General features: G+C 44.9%; 1 protein-coding gene across 1 annotated transcript in view; it reads left to right on the forward strand.

Moving 5' to 3' along the window:
* ERLEC1 (endoplasmic reticulum lectin 1) overlaps positions 1 to 17,182 on the forward strand; it is a 1,019,547-nt gene that overhangs the window by 236,039 nt on the left and 766,326 nt on the right. The window contains exon 4 of the mRNA XM_069608229.1: positions 3,347 to 3,424. Within this exon, the coding sequence (XP_069464330.1) occupies positions 3,347 to 3,424 (78 nt within the window). The remainder of the gene's footprint in view (positions 1 to 3,346; positions 3,425 to 17,182) is intronic.

A 17,182-nucleotide genomic window follows, 5' to 3' on the forward strand; every position in this document is an offset into this window, starting at 1 on the left:
CCCTCTCTGCCTTCCCCGCTACAGAATTTCTTATGCGATTGCAGCTTACGTTTCTGCAAGACTTTCTGTGGTCATACTGGCAGTAGTTTGGTGCCACACGTTCTGGGAAAAAACTACAGCTGAGGCTACGGGCGTCGTGCGTCCTACTTATAACATCTGGTAAAGTCGGCCGTCGGAGGAGGTCCTCGAAGATGGCGTATCGACGCAGGACGCAGATGGCGAAAGATTTTCCGAAGCATCACACCTGTGGTGATTACTGTCATAGATATGGAATACGTCATCGGACCATCCCATCAAAAGAACTTAACCAGGTAAGAGAGTAACTTGTTCTTTGCTGTACTACCTGCCCCCTGTCATCCTTAACTTCAGGCTTTATCTATTATTACACTGGTGACAAGCTGGAGAAGTCCTACGATGTAGCCTACATGCAATGGGGCTGGCTCATGCTGTTTAAGGGGGCAGCCTGTAGAGACCACCGTCCCTCACAACAATCAACGCCCCATCAGGGAGCCTCCAACCTGGGTCAACAAATTGAGAGGACAGAACTTACGCACCCTACCAATACCCACCACAGCCCTTGTTCTCTGTGGCTGAAGCGATCACCAGCCTACAAAATGAGGGTTTCAGTCATTACCCTCTACCCCTCGAGACCTGCCACATGTTCTCCCAAGAATAGATATGTCATAAACCATTTAAGCTACCAACTGTCGACCTGTTGCACTGATTATGTTAATAGCTACACAAAGGCTTCAACAAGCTCAGTGCATTATATTGACCGCATCGGTTTACTGTTACCACACCACACCACTTAACAGGTGCCAGCAAGTCCACGCCTGTTTTTCTACAACCTGTGTCTCATCAACATTTCGTTAGTGGTGTGTCCAGAGCAAAGTTCCAAAGTCTCACCCAGCCCAAGGCACCTCAAGCCTATCCTCCCCAAGCATACACAAAGAGCACATTTTTCTCCAGAGTTTAATTTGGTGGCAGGGAGCCGGCGCGTGCATCACACACATAGGCGGCTCCCCGTCGCCAACTTGTGTACGTCACCTTTTGCCCTGCACATTTTCTCTCCGCCATGTAAATGAGTGAATGCAGCTTACCATGTTCGCATGGCAGGCAGCGTTTACAATTAAACACTGCCTGCCATGCCCACACGTTAGAAAGCATTAACAATAGATCGTTATGGCGTTTGCCTGCTTTATACTGATGCATAAAGCCGGCCGGCTCTCATAGGGATCCCCAGCATTTGTGCTAGAAAATGCATGCTATTCCAAATGCTTGGACATTTGTTTGGCGGAAGGGAAGCGGAGGAAACGCAAGTTGCGTTCCGTCTCTCTTCTCCGACAAAGAAATGGTTGAAAATGAGCCATGAACTAAATCACGCGTTTAAAAGTCTTACACAATAATTGTGTGTAATTTACTTACAGCACATAGACCACTAGCTCCCAAATGTTCAACCGACCACACAGTCTTCGCCTACATTGCAGTGGGTCACCGATCCAATATATCGCTTCAAAGCATCATAGGTTGGCATAATGCATCACTTTGCATCCGGTACTAGGGTTTACACACGCACTGGCCCTGTGTGCCTCTGTCAAGGAGCCTCCTTGCTCCATTCTGTGTGCTCCATTCTCGCCGACCTTTACATGCACACAGACTGTTGCTCAAGCGTCCCACCCCAGTCCGAAGGAGTCGCAGAAGAGACTCCTCGCTCTGATTGAAGCTAACCCAAGATAGAAAGTGAGAGTGAGGATACCCCAAGAGAGGGGGGCGAACGAGAGTCTAGTGACTCCAGAAGAGGGAGAGAGAGAGAGAGAGAGAGAGAGAGTGAAGACACCTTGGAACAGGGGTAAACGAGAGACACAAGAGAGAAATACTCTGATTGGAGTGAAGGAATATCTGAACCTGGAGGGGAATAGAAACACTGTGGGTTTAAACAAGTGAAAATGAAAACCCGAGGTGTTGGGAGAAAGAGGTCGAAATACCTCAAGTAAGATTTTATTTGGGACTACATTTGGAACTTTTAACCATTCCAGTTGTACCTGAAGAACGTTCTATCTAGGGGAGAAAACCAACAGAAGCAGTAGTCCAGTATCTTTTTAGTTGTTATACCCTTTCGGTTTATGTGTGTTCGTTTTTCTAGGAATGTGGTAGGCTAGTATAGGATTTGGGCTAAGGGTTTTATGTTTTGATTCATCCTGACATCCTTGAACATTTTAGTTTTAGAATAGGGAACTTGGCACTTAGTTAATTTTCAGCATTATAGTGTGTTTTTAAGCTGGTCAAGAGGTCAGACTAATTGTAAAACAAGATAATAAAAATCCATGAATATGATGGCCCAGAGTCCGGGTCTTACTTCTGGTCCGCCACACTGTATACATTCGGAAACCTTCCTCATATCAGACCCTGAGGAATAAAATATAAGCTCTGAATAATATCGTTTTAAATATAGTGTCACGTTAAAATACTCTGTCGTCTCACTCTTTCATAGATGTGTTAACATCTGCATTGCATCAGACCATGCTTATGTGATGTGGAATGCAAACACAAACTGGTGCTTGCATGGTTACAGAGCAGGTGTGCTACGTCATCTGAGCTCTACTTAGCCATTGCAGGTGGCAGCGCTGCAACAAAGGGGATCACTGTATGTGTTCAACTCCCTGAGCCTTGTTCTGTTCTTATGAAGTATCCACGTGTTTGTAGCAGGCAGGGTACAGGTAAAATGGGCAGGGAAGATCATTTGCAGTATTCACACATGAGTAGGCAAGGCTGGAGTGGTGTTCATGATCCTAGAAAAGCCTCCTAAAAAGATCCCCCTTATCCCACACAGTGAATCTCTGTGACAGCAAATGCATGACCATATGAATGTTAACAATCCTTAAGAAATCTTCAAAATATTAAAGCTCCTCATTCTGAGAGAGCAAAGAATGATCATTGCCAGTAATGTAACAGTCTATTGTACTAAAGTAGAGCATATAGCTGCAAGTCAACGAGGAAACTCCAGCACTACTTACATGCGGAAAAAGTAACAAAAAAAGAAGTTGAAGAGCACGTGGGGTCATGCGCATGGTTCAGCAGGTGTTCGTGCCACATGTTAAAGAAAGGTTTTGAACTGCTCCAATGTCAATTGTATGCAGTGAGTCTTCAGCGAGTATGGTCCGTTATTATCAGTGCTTAACTGCTTAAGACAAATAACTGTTCATAAAACAACCTATTGAGTAGCATCTAGGTGGCTTCTGATTTGTTTGAATTGGAGGGGTCTGATAACCGCTGCTGCATAATTATTAGATGGAAATCTGCATTAAATAATTATGAGTTTTAATTAGTAATAACCTTTGACTTTTAGATTGAATCTTACTGGACATACGAGTTGTGCCATGGAAAGCATATTCGACAGTATCACGAAGAGAAAGAAACTGGCCAGGTATGTCTCAGAATGTGCAACTTGTAACATAGAAAATCATAAAGATTGTCCCCGGAAACTAGATTTATTTATAATTGTGCAGGAATGTGTACGTGCGTATGTGTATGTATATGTATATATATATATATATATATATATATATATATATATATGTATTTTGTTTGCAACTACTGTGAGCCTTATGATTATACACTATGGAAGCCTGGAGGGCAGCTGAAAAGGCTCTTGCATAGACCTATTGCATTATCACACTTTGCAAAATCATTCGTACATAACACCAGCTGTTCTCTAGGTGCACTCCTTGTGGTAGCTCTGGCATAATTAGATTGCCGTCTGTTCATTCATCTATAGAGTTGTATTCAGAAATGTCCCTAGTGAACTACCACAGTTTTATCTCCATGATCCTCTTCACACTTCTGAAGATCATCCACTGCCAACACTAACAGTTATCCAAAGACAGCTCAGCAAACTGGTTACTCATAGGATTGCTCATCACAGATGTACTTTCTAACTTTTGAAGTCAGTAGTTGGTCCCTATTTGGCATCTTCACTCTTCCATGACTTTTTTTTACCACATACAGGGAAGATGTTTTGCTGTTTTCTGTAATGGTTTTATGAAGCGCACAATTGCAGCAGGTCATTTCATATCATACGAGGGATGCAAGGGAAAAGTGGGAAGAGGGAAAAGGTAGAGTGGTTAACAATAGATAAGTCTGCATGGTGCAGCAATTTACTGCAGAGCAAATGATGATGACAATAAGGAAGGGTAAAGAGAAAAAATGCTTAAACAAATGCATTTGTCTGGACAGGAGTCACTGACAGAGGAAATGATAGATGTAATGTTGCTGCCTAATATGCTTGCACAAGCAGCCAAAAGGGAATGGGGTCAAGTGGGGTACACCACTAGAAAAATCAAGCGAAGTAAGTAACTATCAGTATAAGAGCACAATGAGGGGATAGGCCAGGTCAAGGATAATGTAAAATCAGATTATCTTTATTATTCACATATTAAATTACATAACACATAGTGCTGAATCCATGGTAAAACGCATAAATAAAAACACACAATCAATGTTGAATATATACAGATAAAGTGCATAGCTACCGAATAATCACCCTGCCATACAGGATGGGAGCAAAGTGCACAAGAGAAAGGCCTCCCATCAACTGTATGAAGGCGAGCCCAGAACAGAAAGCGAAAGAGAAAGAGGGGAAAAGGAGTTTAGAAAAGAAAAAGGATCCCCTGTGGGGTCCTATTATCCCCAGTTTCAAATTGAATTTAAGAATGATCAGACAAGCTTGTAGTGCAGAGATGATAAAAAATTGCAAACTGCAGTACTTGTCACCATTTCGACCTAAACAGTCAACCACCGGTACCAAGTGTAGCTTCCACCGTTCACATGTGCTACACTGGTATCACTAAGTAGGTAGTTTCGACTACCTCAAAAAATGTCTAAGCCGTCTCTCCTTAAAAAGGAGAGAGACGAATTGACAGTAGTCTTCCTCAGGACAGGTCAGAAATGGGTATAAACTGTTGGAACAGCAATGGATTTAAACAGTCAATGGGTGGACATCTTGATATTGTTCTATGTGTCCTTCCATAACCTGATTCTTCCTCTGTGTATATGGATAGTCCTTGCATTCCATCTTTACCCGATTCTTCACTAAAGTGCATCAGAAAGTTGAAAAAAAGAGAAAAAGAAGAAAGAAAAAACAAACATATAATAAAGTTAAAATTGCACGGTTAAAAATCCTTGACATAGCCTAACAACCCCACAGTTACTTAATATGAATCATGTGGTTCTCAACAAGAATCAAAGACATGAAAAAGATGCTCAATTTAGAGTCCTATTGTAGGAACCATAATAGGAACATGGATGTAGAAATATATTCCATCCTAGTTGGCCTGCCGCGGATATTGAGATAGATCCAGCAGCACAGGTAGTCGAGAGAGGAGAACCTAAATTAACGAGGGAACTCGCTACAATCCCAGTGGCATATGCATAAACAGCAGAAATGGCACATTTAATCAGTCCAATTTTCAAAATGAAAGTTCAAACCTTCAAAATTGGAAAAAGCCAACTCCTCCTGGGTGGAGCTGCGGGAGGGAGAAAAGAAGACCCTTCGGTTCTGGGGCTATGATGTCTAGGTTGAATGAAGTTCATATGTAGAGGAGCTCTATATAAATCCCACCAGCGGAGCTTCTTCTGGCTGAAGAAAAAAGAGAGAAAAGAGGTTGGAGCACAACCAAATCAGATGGAGTAGAGAAAGTCATATGCATCAATGGGCCACAGACCTATATTTATGCCGAGTAGATGCGTGTGTCCATGTACCCCATCGGCTACCACGCTTATTGTCAGTCTGTTAGAACTGATCAGTGATGGTGATGAAGCACCGTTGTGCACATCATCAATCACTTAAACAAAACAAGATTGCCTGTATCTCATCAAAGCAACCTTTAATGAGCTTGGCAAGAGTCTCATCAAAGTAGATGGTAAGAAAACAGGCTGTAAAATGAATGATGCTATGTCTGGTCGGTTGCCCCGGCTAAAGGGGTACTAGATGGTAAAGCATGAAAAAAGCTGGCCAGCTGATCACATTCCGGCCGTATGGTAAGAGCCGACAACTGATAGTTTATCTCCAAAAAATTCTAAAATGCAACGTCCCAAATACGTATCACCATATGAAAAGGAAGTGAATGCAATTCCATTCTAAAGCATATAGACATAAAAATAACAATAAGGCCCTGCATCCCAATCCTAAGCAGTGCAGTGGGGCCAAGACAAGAAGAGGAAAAAATTATTATTATGTATAGAGAGGACAGAGGAGAAAGGGAAAGCAGCCATGTCCATACCTGCGTGGCGATAATACGAGCACTGCGGGCCGCGTAGCCTCCAGTTTTTCGTGGGCCCTCGCCGGAATCTAGGGCAGTTTACAAGTCAGCATCCTGACGTTCACGGGCGGTCCTCGCGTTCCGCCGAGAAAATCGGAAAACGACTCCTTCCCACGTCCGCTTCCTAAAATAGTGAAACCTTTGAATCACGTGACTGCGTGACACAGGGTACGGGAACCGGCTCTTAAAGAGGCAAGGTCCCTATTATACTCGTCCATTGGTAACACGCAGTGGAACTCAAATGCAACGAGATAAAGGGGAGGAGGAGGAAATCCCTATCCCTGTGCTCAGTCGATTACTCAGATTGACTACAGACCTACGGTCCAAGTGTATATAAATGTATATTTTCCATAGTTGGATTGGAGCTTAAATATCTGTAGACCACATACCGAGAATCAGATATATAATATATTCCTCATGCAAGGCAAGAAATATAAAAAACAGATGGCCTATGTTATTCCGTAATAAATACCACCCTAAATGAGGGTGATAAAGATAGAATACTAGTCCAAATATAGCCATAAGGGCGCAATGCATACACGATTGTGCTACATATCTACAACAGTTTAACTACATGATAGAGGTGTGGCAAATTGTCATGTTAGACATTTAGCCAGCGCTCACATAAGGCAAAGAGTCATCAAGGAACCTTCAAGTGATGCAGTGAAGCCATTCTTCTTGATGGTTCAAACCATTATGATAGTTATCAGTTTGGTACTGTCATGATTCCTGCCCCTCATGTCCCCAGCCCTCCAAGATGTCTGGCTGGAGCCAGTCCACGATCACCTACATGGTCCTCAATGGCCTCTGCATCCCTCCAAAGACCCACTTGGAGTCAGACTTGACGTTTGTGGCACCAGACTCACTCACTCCCATAGGATAACATTGGGGATTGGACTTGTAATGCATTGATGGGGACAAGATGGATGCCCCCACATATTTCGGTTCCCAGAACTGCATGTGCAGTCTAGTCTTTTGGGGGTGGTTCAGCCCAGAGACACCTGGGATACCCAGAGACTATTTAAGCCACGCCCAGGCTGAGAAACATGCTTTGCGTTTTCTGCACCTGCAGCGTGACACTCGCTGTGTTCGGATCGGTCTCCAGTAGGCCTGTATCTCTCTTCTGCGCCCAGTTCCTGCAAGAATAAGAACACCATTAGGAACAGCCTTACCTTGCAGCGCTTCTGCCCATCATTCATCGCTCCTTCTGTTCTGCGGGCATCTTTGGCGGTGTCATTCCCATCCCGGCACGCCGCTTCCTGGGGAAAAGAACAGAAAAAAGGCATTAGTAAGCATTCAGCAAATCTTCACTTATTTTTAAAGACTGTACAAGCTTCAAACGCTTACCTGAATCCCAGCCGCTCTGGGGGAACTCTGTCTCTGGAACTTCTCATCCATCTGCAAGAGTGAAAAGACACTCCAGGTTAGCGTGGAAACATCTAGAGGCGCCGCATACCGTGCTTACTCGCCACATTTCTTCTTCATAACCGGCATCCACGCTGAAAACGTTGCGGCACCTAAAAGACACAGAAAAAGAACCCAGTTCAATACAAATACGAAAGGGTCGCATCGCATATCACGCTCTCACTCACCTTCAGCGCTACTCATCTCAGCAGCACGTCGCCATCCCCGGATGCCGGCCATCATCTAAGGAAGGAAAGGAACGAAGTTAGAGAACTGTTCAAAAGACTCATTATACTTAACTGTCGGACTCTTGCCAGTGAAGTAAGTAGGCAGCAACGAGCCCGCATCAATCAACGCGCCCCTGCGCTGAAAGCAGGACGGAGAGCACACTTTCCAAGAAAACAAGGTGAGCTGTAGGTCAAAGGGAAGGGTTGGACCCCAGGGAAGAAGGGGTTCAAGCACACAGAGACAATAGGGAGTTAAACTCTACCAATCCGGTGTTTCAGGCTCAGTCTCCAGTCGAGTAGACTCTAGGGAAGGGTTCGAGGTCATAAGAGTTCAGAACAGGCTGAGTGACGTCCCTGTGGATACCAGGTGAGCGTTACAGGTACATCCACAACTGTTCCCGTTGGGAAAGTCTAGCTGCCGTGTTGAGTCGATCCGTCCCTGTCACATGTTCTAGTGCTCACCATTTGAGGTCATCGCAATTATGACCAAGTTCTGAAAATGGGATACTAACAGGGCATTGCTGGTATTGGTATGAATTCTCGATTTGTGTTCCGAGATCCTAGTTATAATGGGTCTAGCTGTTTTTCCTATGCATGATTTCTTACACGGGCAAATGATGACATAGATCACATTGGTAGAGTTGCACGTAGTATGTTGCTTAAGGGACCATACTCTCTCATTGATGGGAACGGTAGAGCCGGCCGTGGTGGATATACAGGCATTGCAAAATCTGCATGGAAAATGACCCAGTATCGGTTGAAAACCCCATTGCGAGTTAATGGTTGATTGCTGGGGGGGCGGATTTTGCTCGATCTACTTGTGAGAGCCAGTTCTTAAGATTTCTACCCTTTTTAAAGGCAAACAATGGGCGCTCTAGATCAGGGTTGTTAAGTTGGAGAAGGTGCCAATGTTTATAGATCATTTTTAAAATCTCTTTATGATGGGAGTTAAAGGTGGTAGCGCATACAATGCATTGGTTGGTGATGTCGGGTCTATTCTGCCTAGTGAGTAGTGTATCGCAATGTTGATATCTGGCTCTTTTGCGAGCCTGTTTCAATAAGTATGGAGGGTAGCCTGTAGCCGCTAATCTGTTGGAGATGATACCAGCCTGTATGGAATAATCACTGGTTATGGTGCAGGCACGCCTGGCTCTCAGAAACTGCCCGTAGGGAATACTCTCCCTGAGGGTGAAGGCTATTGAATCATAAAATGGTATTACAGTCTGTTTCTTTACAAAATAGATATATAAAAATGTGGTCTATGTCAATCTTAACAGCGAGATCCAAAAATGGAAGCAAGTTGTTACTAGTCGACATGGTAAACTTCAAATGAGGGTTTAAGGTATTAATCCAAGGGAGGAACGTTGTATAATCCCCCTTTGTTGTATCCCAAATAATTATTATGTCGTCTATATACCTCTTATACAGACGTATGGCTGTCGAGAAGGGATTGGAATCATGTAGAATAATAGACTTCTCGAACTGCCACATATACAGGATCGCGTAATTGGGGGCGAAAGCCTCCCCCATCGCCGTGCCCTTTACCTGTAAATAATGTGTTCTTAAATCGAAAAAAGTTCTTGGTCAGAGCTATCTCCAACAATTGAATCAGGAATTCACTAGGGATGTGTTGGATCTCAGGTCGACTATCCAAGAAACTCTTAATGATCTGTAGATACTCAGATTGGGGTATATTCGAGTAAAGGGACTCTACATCCAAAGTTATCAACATCTCGTGTTCCGATTAAATGGTACATTTTCGAGATGTTTAATGGCATCTGTAGTATCCGATATGTAGGTGTCAGTATGAGCTGCCAGAGGTTTCAAAAAATAGTCCAAAAATTGGCCCAATGGTTCTAATATAGAGCTACATAAAGAAACAATAGGGCGGCCAGGAGGATTGATGGAATCTTTATGCATTTTTGGTAATACATAAAACAGCGGGACTCTAGTCCCTTTGGCCGTCAGGAATAAAAATTCCTTTTCACTGATGATTTCAGCCTCACGTGCTGCCATACAAATTACACTTATTTCTTTACTCATTCCTTGTGATCCAATATGCTTGCACATACTTGAAGATTGTTTAGGTCATTCTTGCAGGCCATGGTGGAGAGTCCTGATATCGATAACGGCACATTTCCCAAAACCCAGCTGAAGTGTTAAATAGTTGTATATGGGTTCCATTGAGCCCATTTAGTGACTATGGAGGACTCCAGTTATAACTTTCTGCTACGACGTCACTGCACTGAAATATGAAATCCTATATTTCACTGCAGTGATGTCACACTCCCACACACCTACCTTGTGTCGCACCAAACTTGTTGGGTCCCTCCTTATGCTTCTCCCGCCAAATTCATAATGTACCCCAGAGCCTGCCTCCAGCCCAATCACATTAACAATGCAGGTCGTGTACGGAAACGGGAAAAGATGGCCCTTGGGAGGAAAGGACCCCTATCTTTTGTATTTGGTTGACTATCAACCATGGGAGAATATTCCACCTTGGTGGTTAGTGAGTCGCTTAATAAACCTCTCAAGCTTCTCTCTCATTGTCCAGCAGATATTACTCTGAACCCCTCAGTGGAATATTTCCCCGTAGTCACCCATGTCGAATTCTAGTAATGTGTAAAGGTTTCTTAAACGTGTGCACTTTCAGTGTGCCTTAGAAATATGTTTTATTTGTTAAGGTTTAGTAGTTTTTTCTACTATCTGGTGGCGTTTTTTCAGTTCTAACAGAACAGCGCATGTTTTTGGTCACTGGTAAAAAAACATGTTTTATTTTGTTTATGGCAAAATGCAGGGGGAAGAACCCCCGCCCGCACACTCACCTACCCTCACCCCACTTTCCATACACCTTACCCCGATCCCTGGGTTACCCTTTCACGGCAAAAAACATTATTTTTACCCGTGAACCACATGGTGAGTTCCGATTATTCTGAAGGGTCTTCCTCCATGGCAGTGGTCTTCAAACATTTTTGGCCTGGGCCCCCCCTGAGCAAAGTTTGGGCAGGCTGGGCCCCCCCAAAAGTGCCAGATGGGCAGTATGTAGAAATCGCTATGAACATTCGAGTGCCGTCACCGCACCCTATTCCTAGCACAGACCCTGGGCTCTCCCCACCCTACTCCCACCACTATCCCAGTGCTGCCGCCCATCCTGCTCCTACCACAGTCCCATAACACAAGCATACACACATCCATACACATTTAAATAAAAAATAAATCGCCATAAACGTACCTTCTGCAGGGGCCTGTGTGGTTGCGAAAATGCCCCGCTCCAGGTTGCTCTGCCCGTATGTGCGAGGAGACGCAGGAGCACCCCCTCGCACATACATACATGCAGTGCCCCAGTCAGCATTTCCAATGAGCTATGCAAGGCTGGCGAAGCAAAACACCCCCAGCGTTGCATGGCTCAGTGATCATGTGCGGCTGGGGCAATGAACTGTCACTGGCAAACAGTGGGCCTCATTACGAGGTGAGCGGTAAGGGATTACCGGCACTGGTAAGGGCACCAGTGCCGGTAATCCCTTACCGCCCTAGTACGAGTTCCCTTTGCGGGTCCTTCCTTAACGCCTGGTTTTTGCAGGCATTAAGGACGGGACCCGCAAAGGGATACCGGGGTCAATAACAGTACTGCAATTTGCGGTACCGTTATTGCCGCCTTCCCCCTTCCCATTGAGCCCTATGGGGGCTCAAATGGGAATGGGGAATGGCCCTGGTGAATGGGAAATTACCGGTCCCTCCGACCTCAGAATGGATTGGTAATTGCTCCATTCACCAGGCCGGAGTTGGAACACGTTTGGAGGCAGCCATGCCGCAAATAGCGTCATGGTTACCTCCAAACTCGTAATGAGGCCCAGTGTTTCCCTTTGACACTTCAGCCAGCCTAGGAGCACTCCCTCAGCTGGAAAAAGCAGCTGAGGGAGTGCTCAGTGTTTCACTGGGCTGGCTCCTCGGCTCCTCCGTAATGGGTGAGGGGGCCAGTGGGTGGACACCCCGTCACCCATTACGGATGAGCCGGCAGGCTTGGACTAGCCTGTAGGGCAATATGGTGATGACCGTACCAAAAATGCAAAATGCTAGTGTAGGCCAGTCAAAATGGGCCTTTTTTTTTTTTGGACAATGTGGGCCAGTTTGAGGAGTTACTTCACTATGCAGCTAGTAGTTTTGACCATTGTTGCTGAATAAATATTCTTTGAATATCACAATTTGTTTACATTTAAACAAAAAACAACCCCTTGGGTACTATTCAAACAGTCTGTGACTAATGGACTGAATATCCATTTGCAACTGCTGGCCATTTTTTCATTGGTGCCCAAGACCGTGTTATGGTCCAGTCTGACCATGTGAGCTGCCCCCTCCCATTTCCTCCAATCGTAAAAAAAAAAAGTTTTTAAAAATATTTTTTTTTTTACATTTCATACTCGGCTCTGGAGCCCCCCCTAGGAGGCGGTTGCGCCCCCCTGGGGGGGGCGCATCCCGCAGTTTGAAGTCCTCTGCTCCATGGTGTAATATTTTGATATTGGGTGATGGCAGAAGGTTATCGTTCACCTATCTGTAGAAAATCCTTTTTGGGCGATGTAGGGTGAGAAGGGGTGCCAGGGGTTAGGGCACCTTGTTACTGAGGCTGTGATGGGTCAAATCAAAGACTTTGGGTTGGATGCGAAATAAGATGAACAACCATCTCACGGCCTTGCGGTTTTAAGTGATAGTCCCATGATTTGAGGTCCATTGTTCGTCTTTTTATTTCTTCAAAAACAATTTACTTCAGTTAAATCTAACAGTACATCAGATTAGGGGGTATGTATCAATCCCACATATATTTTCAATAAAAGACAAAACCACCTGCTTTCCTAGATAATATTGCCTCTGTTTGAACAGACATTCCACTCAACCCTACAGTATCTCTCCTCTGTGTACCGTTTTCCAACAAGAAAAAAAAAAACAAATCGACGGACACACCCAGGGAGGGGCATGTCTCATTAAAGGAAATGGCTTTGTTTAAGACTGCCTTGGATGTAGATATTTATTAAGTAGTAAGTGTTAGGAAATATTTCTCTTTTAGCCAATTTACCGTCCATATTCTGTGGATGCCCAAACATTTTGCTATTGTGTTTTGAGCCTTTCTGACTTTCACTTCCCTGGCCTTTTGCTCATTTGTCATGGGGAAACTGATCATTTCTCCAACTATCAGTACTGGGAAACCGTTTCCCTTTTGTCTTTTACTTTTACCTGTTTGGGTAACTTAACAGTGCACACAGCATCTTAACATGCAGTGCACTGGGTGTTACTTTTGTATCACCATAGACCTTTACCTTGGGGATTTTTGGTTACTTGTATATCTGCCCAAGGACTAGCTGGTGATAGCAATTACCTTTTTACAATTTATGCATTCTTTTTAGTGTGCACATTCACGTATACCGCATCTGGCTACTAAACCTGGCTAGTGCCATAAATTAGCAGTGCCCCAAGATTTCTCGCTTGTCCTTTGGCCATATTGTTTTCTGGCCCTCTTCCTGCCTGTTCAGGTCAGGAAATCCAAAATATGGTCCTGCATTTGCCCGGAAAAACTACGGTTTTTCCCAGGCTAGTGCATGCCATGTGTGCCTGGGCCCAGGAAGCGGGTGGGACTGACTGTCTGTCCCATTACACAACTGTGGTGCCTGAAAGTCTGGTGTACATGCATGAGTGAAACCCACAGTCGTCTCCGATTGGACCACTGTTGGCTGAGTGAGTGGTGCAGATCCTTAACATGGTGGGCTATTTTTTGCAATGAGCCTGGAGAAGAAGAGGACTCCTGTAGCCATTCCAGCAAATCAAAGTTGGAGCCAAGTATCCTGTGTAGCAGTGCAGCCGACTGAAGACCTGTGGACTACTCCAGAAAGGGCATGGTGACCTTTCCTGCAAATGTCCCGGTTTAACCCTGCTGGACTACCTGATAGAAGGCCCTCTGCAGTGCTTTGAGCCTTGGAATGGTGGGACCAACCACTCCCAACGTCTTCTAACGTTCCTGCAGCCTTGACCCCTCTGAATAGTCCATGGACCACCCGGTGAACCGACCAGCTCTGAATTCGGCTACCTCAGCAGACGCATTTCTTTTCCACGTTTTCACCCAGAACCTCTGTAGTCGCCAGCTCATTCTACAAGTCACCTTCCTGCCGAGGTTTCGGCTTCCCAACATCGGGGGATCCTATCCTGCAAGGTCGTCTTCGACTGCAGAGATGCCTGCTGTCGCCCATGTGCAGTGCCTGTCACTGGAACCAGCCCTCCTCCGACAGGTAGTGTCTTGATTAAGATTGCATCAGTGCCTGCTGTATTTCTTCATCGGAAAGGGTTGCACTTAGCTCCTGGATCCGACTCGAATCAGCCTTGCACCTGCAGCTCCTGGTTATCCTCTACTGGATCCAATGGCACAAAAACCTACCTCCAGCAACGCCCCTGCCCCACCAACCAGTTGACATGCCAAGTCATTTGGCAAAAAAATCTGAGTACGGGTGGTGTGTAATCTCACTGGTTACAGCCATCCATGCCTCCCTTATAATAAATCTTAAAATAAACTTGTTTATTCCAGTCTCTAGCTATTGAAACTTTGTTTTAAAAGCTGTTTTAAAAGTGAAGTTCTGATGACTGACTTGACAATCATTATTTGATGTGGGTTGGCATCTGGAAATATATTGGTGGGATCAGCTACCACCGCCAAGTTACCCAAATTGCCTGAAAATGTAAAGTGAGTCTGGTATCTAACTAAGATAGGCCTTGTCTCTTCAAAGGATGGATTCACTACTGGTAGTGGATCTTGAATCCCTGTTCTAGTTTTGTCAGATTGCTGACAAGAAGTGTTACCCCTGCAGTGGTTTTCCACTGGAACCCCCATCATGGGCCAGAAGAATTTCATAGGTGACCACACTTGAGTTAACCTTGATGCCAGGATGAACTGCAAAGTGAGCGTCATGCACCAACTACAGGAGGAAGGGCCACACATCCTGAGGAGCCACCAACCTCTTATGGGCATCTCAAGTGTGCTCTGTGGTCTTACACACTAGTAACCCACCATCCTGTTGGATTCTTTGCTTCACAGTTGGCTCATCCTCCAAAGGAAAACAGGGTTTTCTCCATAGGCCTTTTATTGATGGTCTTTTCTGTTAGCTGTTACTCATTTCCTCCTTAGGGTGCTACTCTTCTGCAAGCAAGCTTGACACTTCAGGAGACCCATAGGAATGGAAAGTTTCTGGCAGTCCCTCTTCCTCATCCGGTTCAGGGACTTGGCCATCTTTCTCAACCTCAGTTGTAGTTATAGGGGGAATATTTTCTTTCCCTCTTCCTCCACTTCTTGTCTCCTTTAGCCTTGGGTTTCCCCTTTGGCTTTCCTAAGACTTGGCTAAGGCAGCCTGATTCTGAGACCATGTGCTTGAAGGGTCTGCAGAGTGTCTCTCAGGACCTAAATCTTGGCGTCTGATCTGACCAAACTCTTCTCACACTGACAGATGCCCTATCCACTTCACTATTCACAGCTGCGGTGCCAGGCATTACTGGGAAATTGAGAGAGGACCCCGCAGTCAACTAAGTAGTCCCAAAAGGAGCTCTGGCAAGATTTATGAGTCTACCACAGTTGGACTGAGCCCAGTGTTTCTCATAACGGAGGCACTTACACTTTGTACCAGTACACTGTCCTACTTTAGATCCTTCACCATTGGGCAAGGTATCTAAAGAGAAGGATACCCCTGTGATAATCGTATCTTCTTCATGAGAAAAGGCCAGATTCACAGAGTAGACCCCCAGGTCTTACCCTTACATTTGGGGTTCCCTTTCATGTGGTCACTTGCGCCACAGCTTGCACAAGATGGACTGGGTTTGTGAACGTAGGGAGGCTTCGAGTAGCCACAATCACTCTTGGGATGGTTGGTCCCACTATGCTTTCCAAGCTCATGCAACGTATTCCCCTTATTAATCTTTTTTTGTGCCCTTATGGTAAGAAGTTTTATTAGTAGTTCCACCCTCTTTCTTTTTTTGCTTGTTCCCCTCCTCCTGCTTACCTGAAATAGGTTTCTCCTTATGGGACACTCTATGGGAAACCCAAAGATCTGCAGCAATGGCCAGCCTCTTAGGTTCCAACCCATTAGAATCAGCCAGATGCTGCTTCAGCTCAAGAGGCAAAAATGTGTTGATCATGCCTTCAAAAGTGATTACTTTATGGCCCTCTACCCAGCCACACAGGTTTTTCGGGGAATCTGTAACAAAATACACCCAAGTATTATCTTTTTTCTTGTATTCTCTATTAAGTATTGGGCAGGTGTTTTTGAAACTTTAAGTAGAGAGCGTGCTACAATTTGTCAAAGACCTTTCTGTCAGCGTTTGACATTTCCGTAATGGCACTGCAGCCAGAAAGGGGTGGTGTGCTGAGCAACCATGCAATTTTGTCAGACTTGTCCACTTCTTGCACCTCACAAGCATACTGAAATCTGTCATGCTTCTCATCATACATACTTAGCCGATCCTTAGGAAATCTAGGTTGTGAAGAGGACCCAGAACTACTTCCATATCCTCTATAGGAGGCTTGAGACCGTTGTAGTCTGGCCAACTCCAAATGATCATCCCTGTCCTTCAGTATCTCCACCCAGTCAAATTCCAACTTGGCCGTGTTGAAATAAAGCTCTTTCTGTCTGAGCCTAAGCTTCTCTCTCTTAATCTCCCACATTACCTCAGCCTCAGAAGTTGTCAGGGAAACATTGGTAGACTCATCTTCCGCCTCCTGTGCCCTCTCAATAGTGGCAGTCACCACAAGTCAATTGCTACTGCTAGGGTCAGCTCCAGCCCCAGCCACTAGTGCATCACTGTTACTAGGAACAATCCTTGACTCTTGGTGATGAAACAATCTCTGTACTAAATCAGCCTTGTTTCCAGAGGATGGCAGTCCTCTCTGCCTACACACATTTTGTTTTTAAGTTTTCATTTCAGAGCGGCAAGAGTATACATACTGAATGTTTCCATATTTTTAAAAATAAAAGAATAGGTGAATGTTATATTACTACAAACTTCAAATAGGAGTCTTCTCTATAAGTAGATTTGGGATACCACACCAGTGGACAACACTGGGTTACCCCAGACCACCTCCTCGCCGCTGTGACACCAATCTGTTAAATGGATTACTAAAATCTGGCCTGCTGGACAGATTTCAGGAGGCCATGTAATATGCACGGGCTCGTGCATAGGCACACTGGTGGAATGTTGATGCGTGTTTGG

Source organism: Ambystoma mexicanum, chromosome 4q (assembly GCF_040938575.1).
Source record: "Ambystoma mexicanum isolate Mex_15411 chromosome 4q, UKY_AmexF1_1, whole genome shotgun sequence".
In the NCBI taxonomy this organism is placed as follows: domain Eukaryota; kingdom Metazoa; phylum Chordata; class Amphibia; order Caudata; family Ambystomatidae; genus Ambystoma; species Ambystoma mexicanum.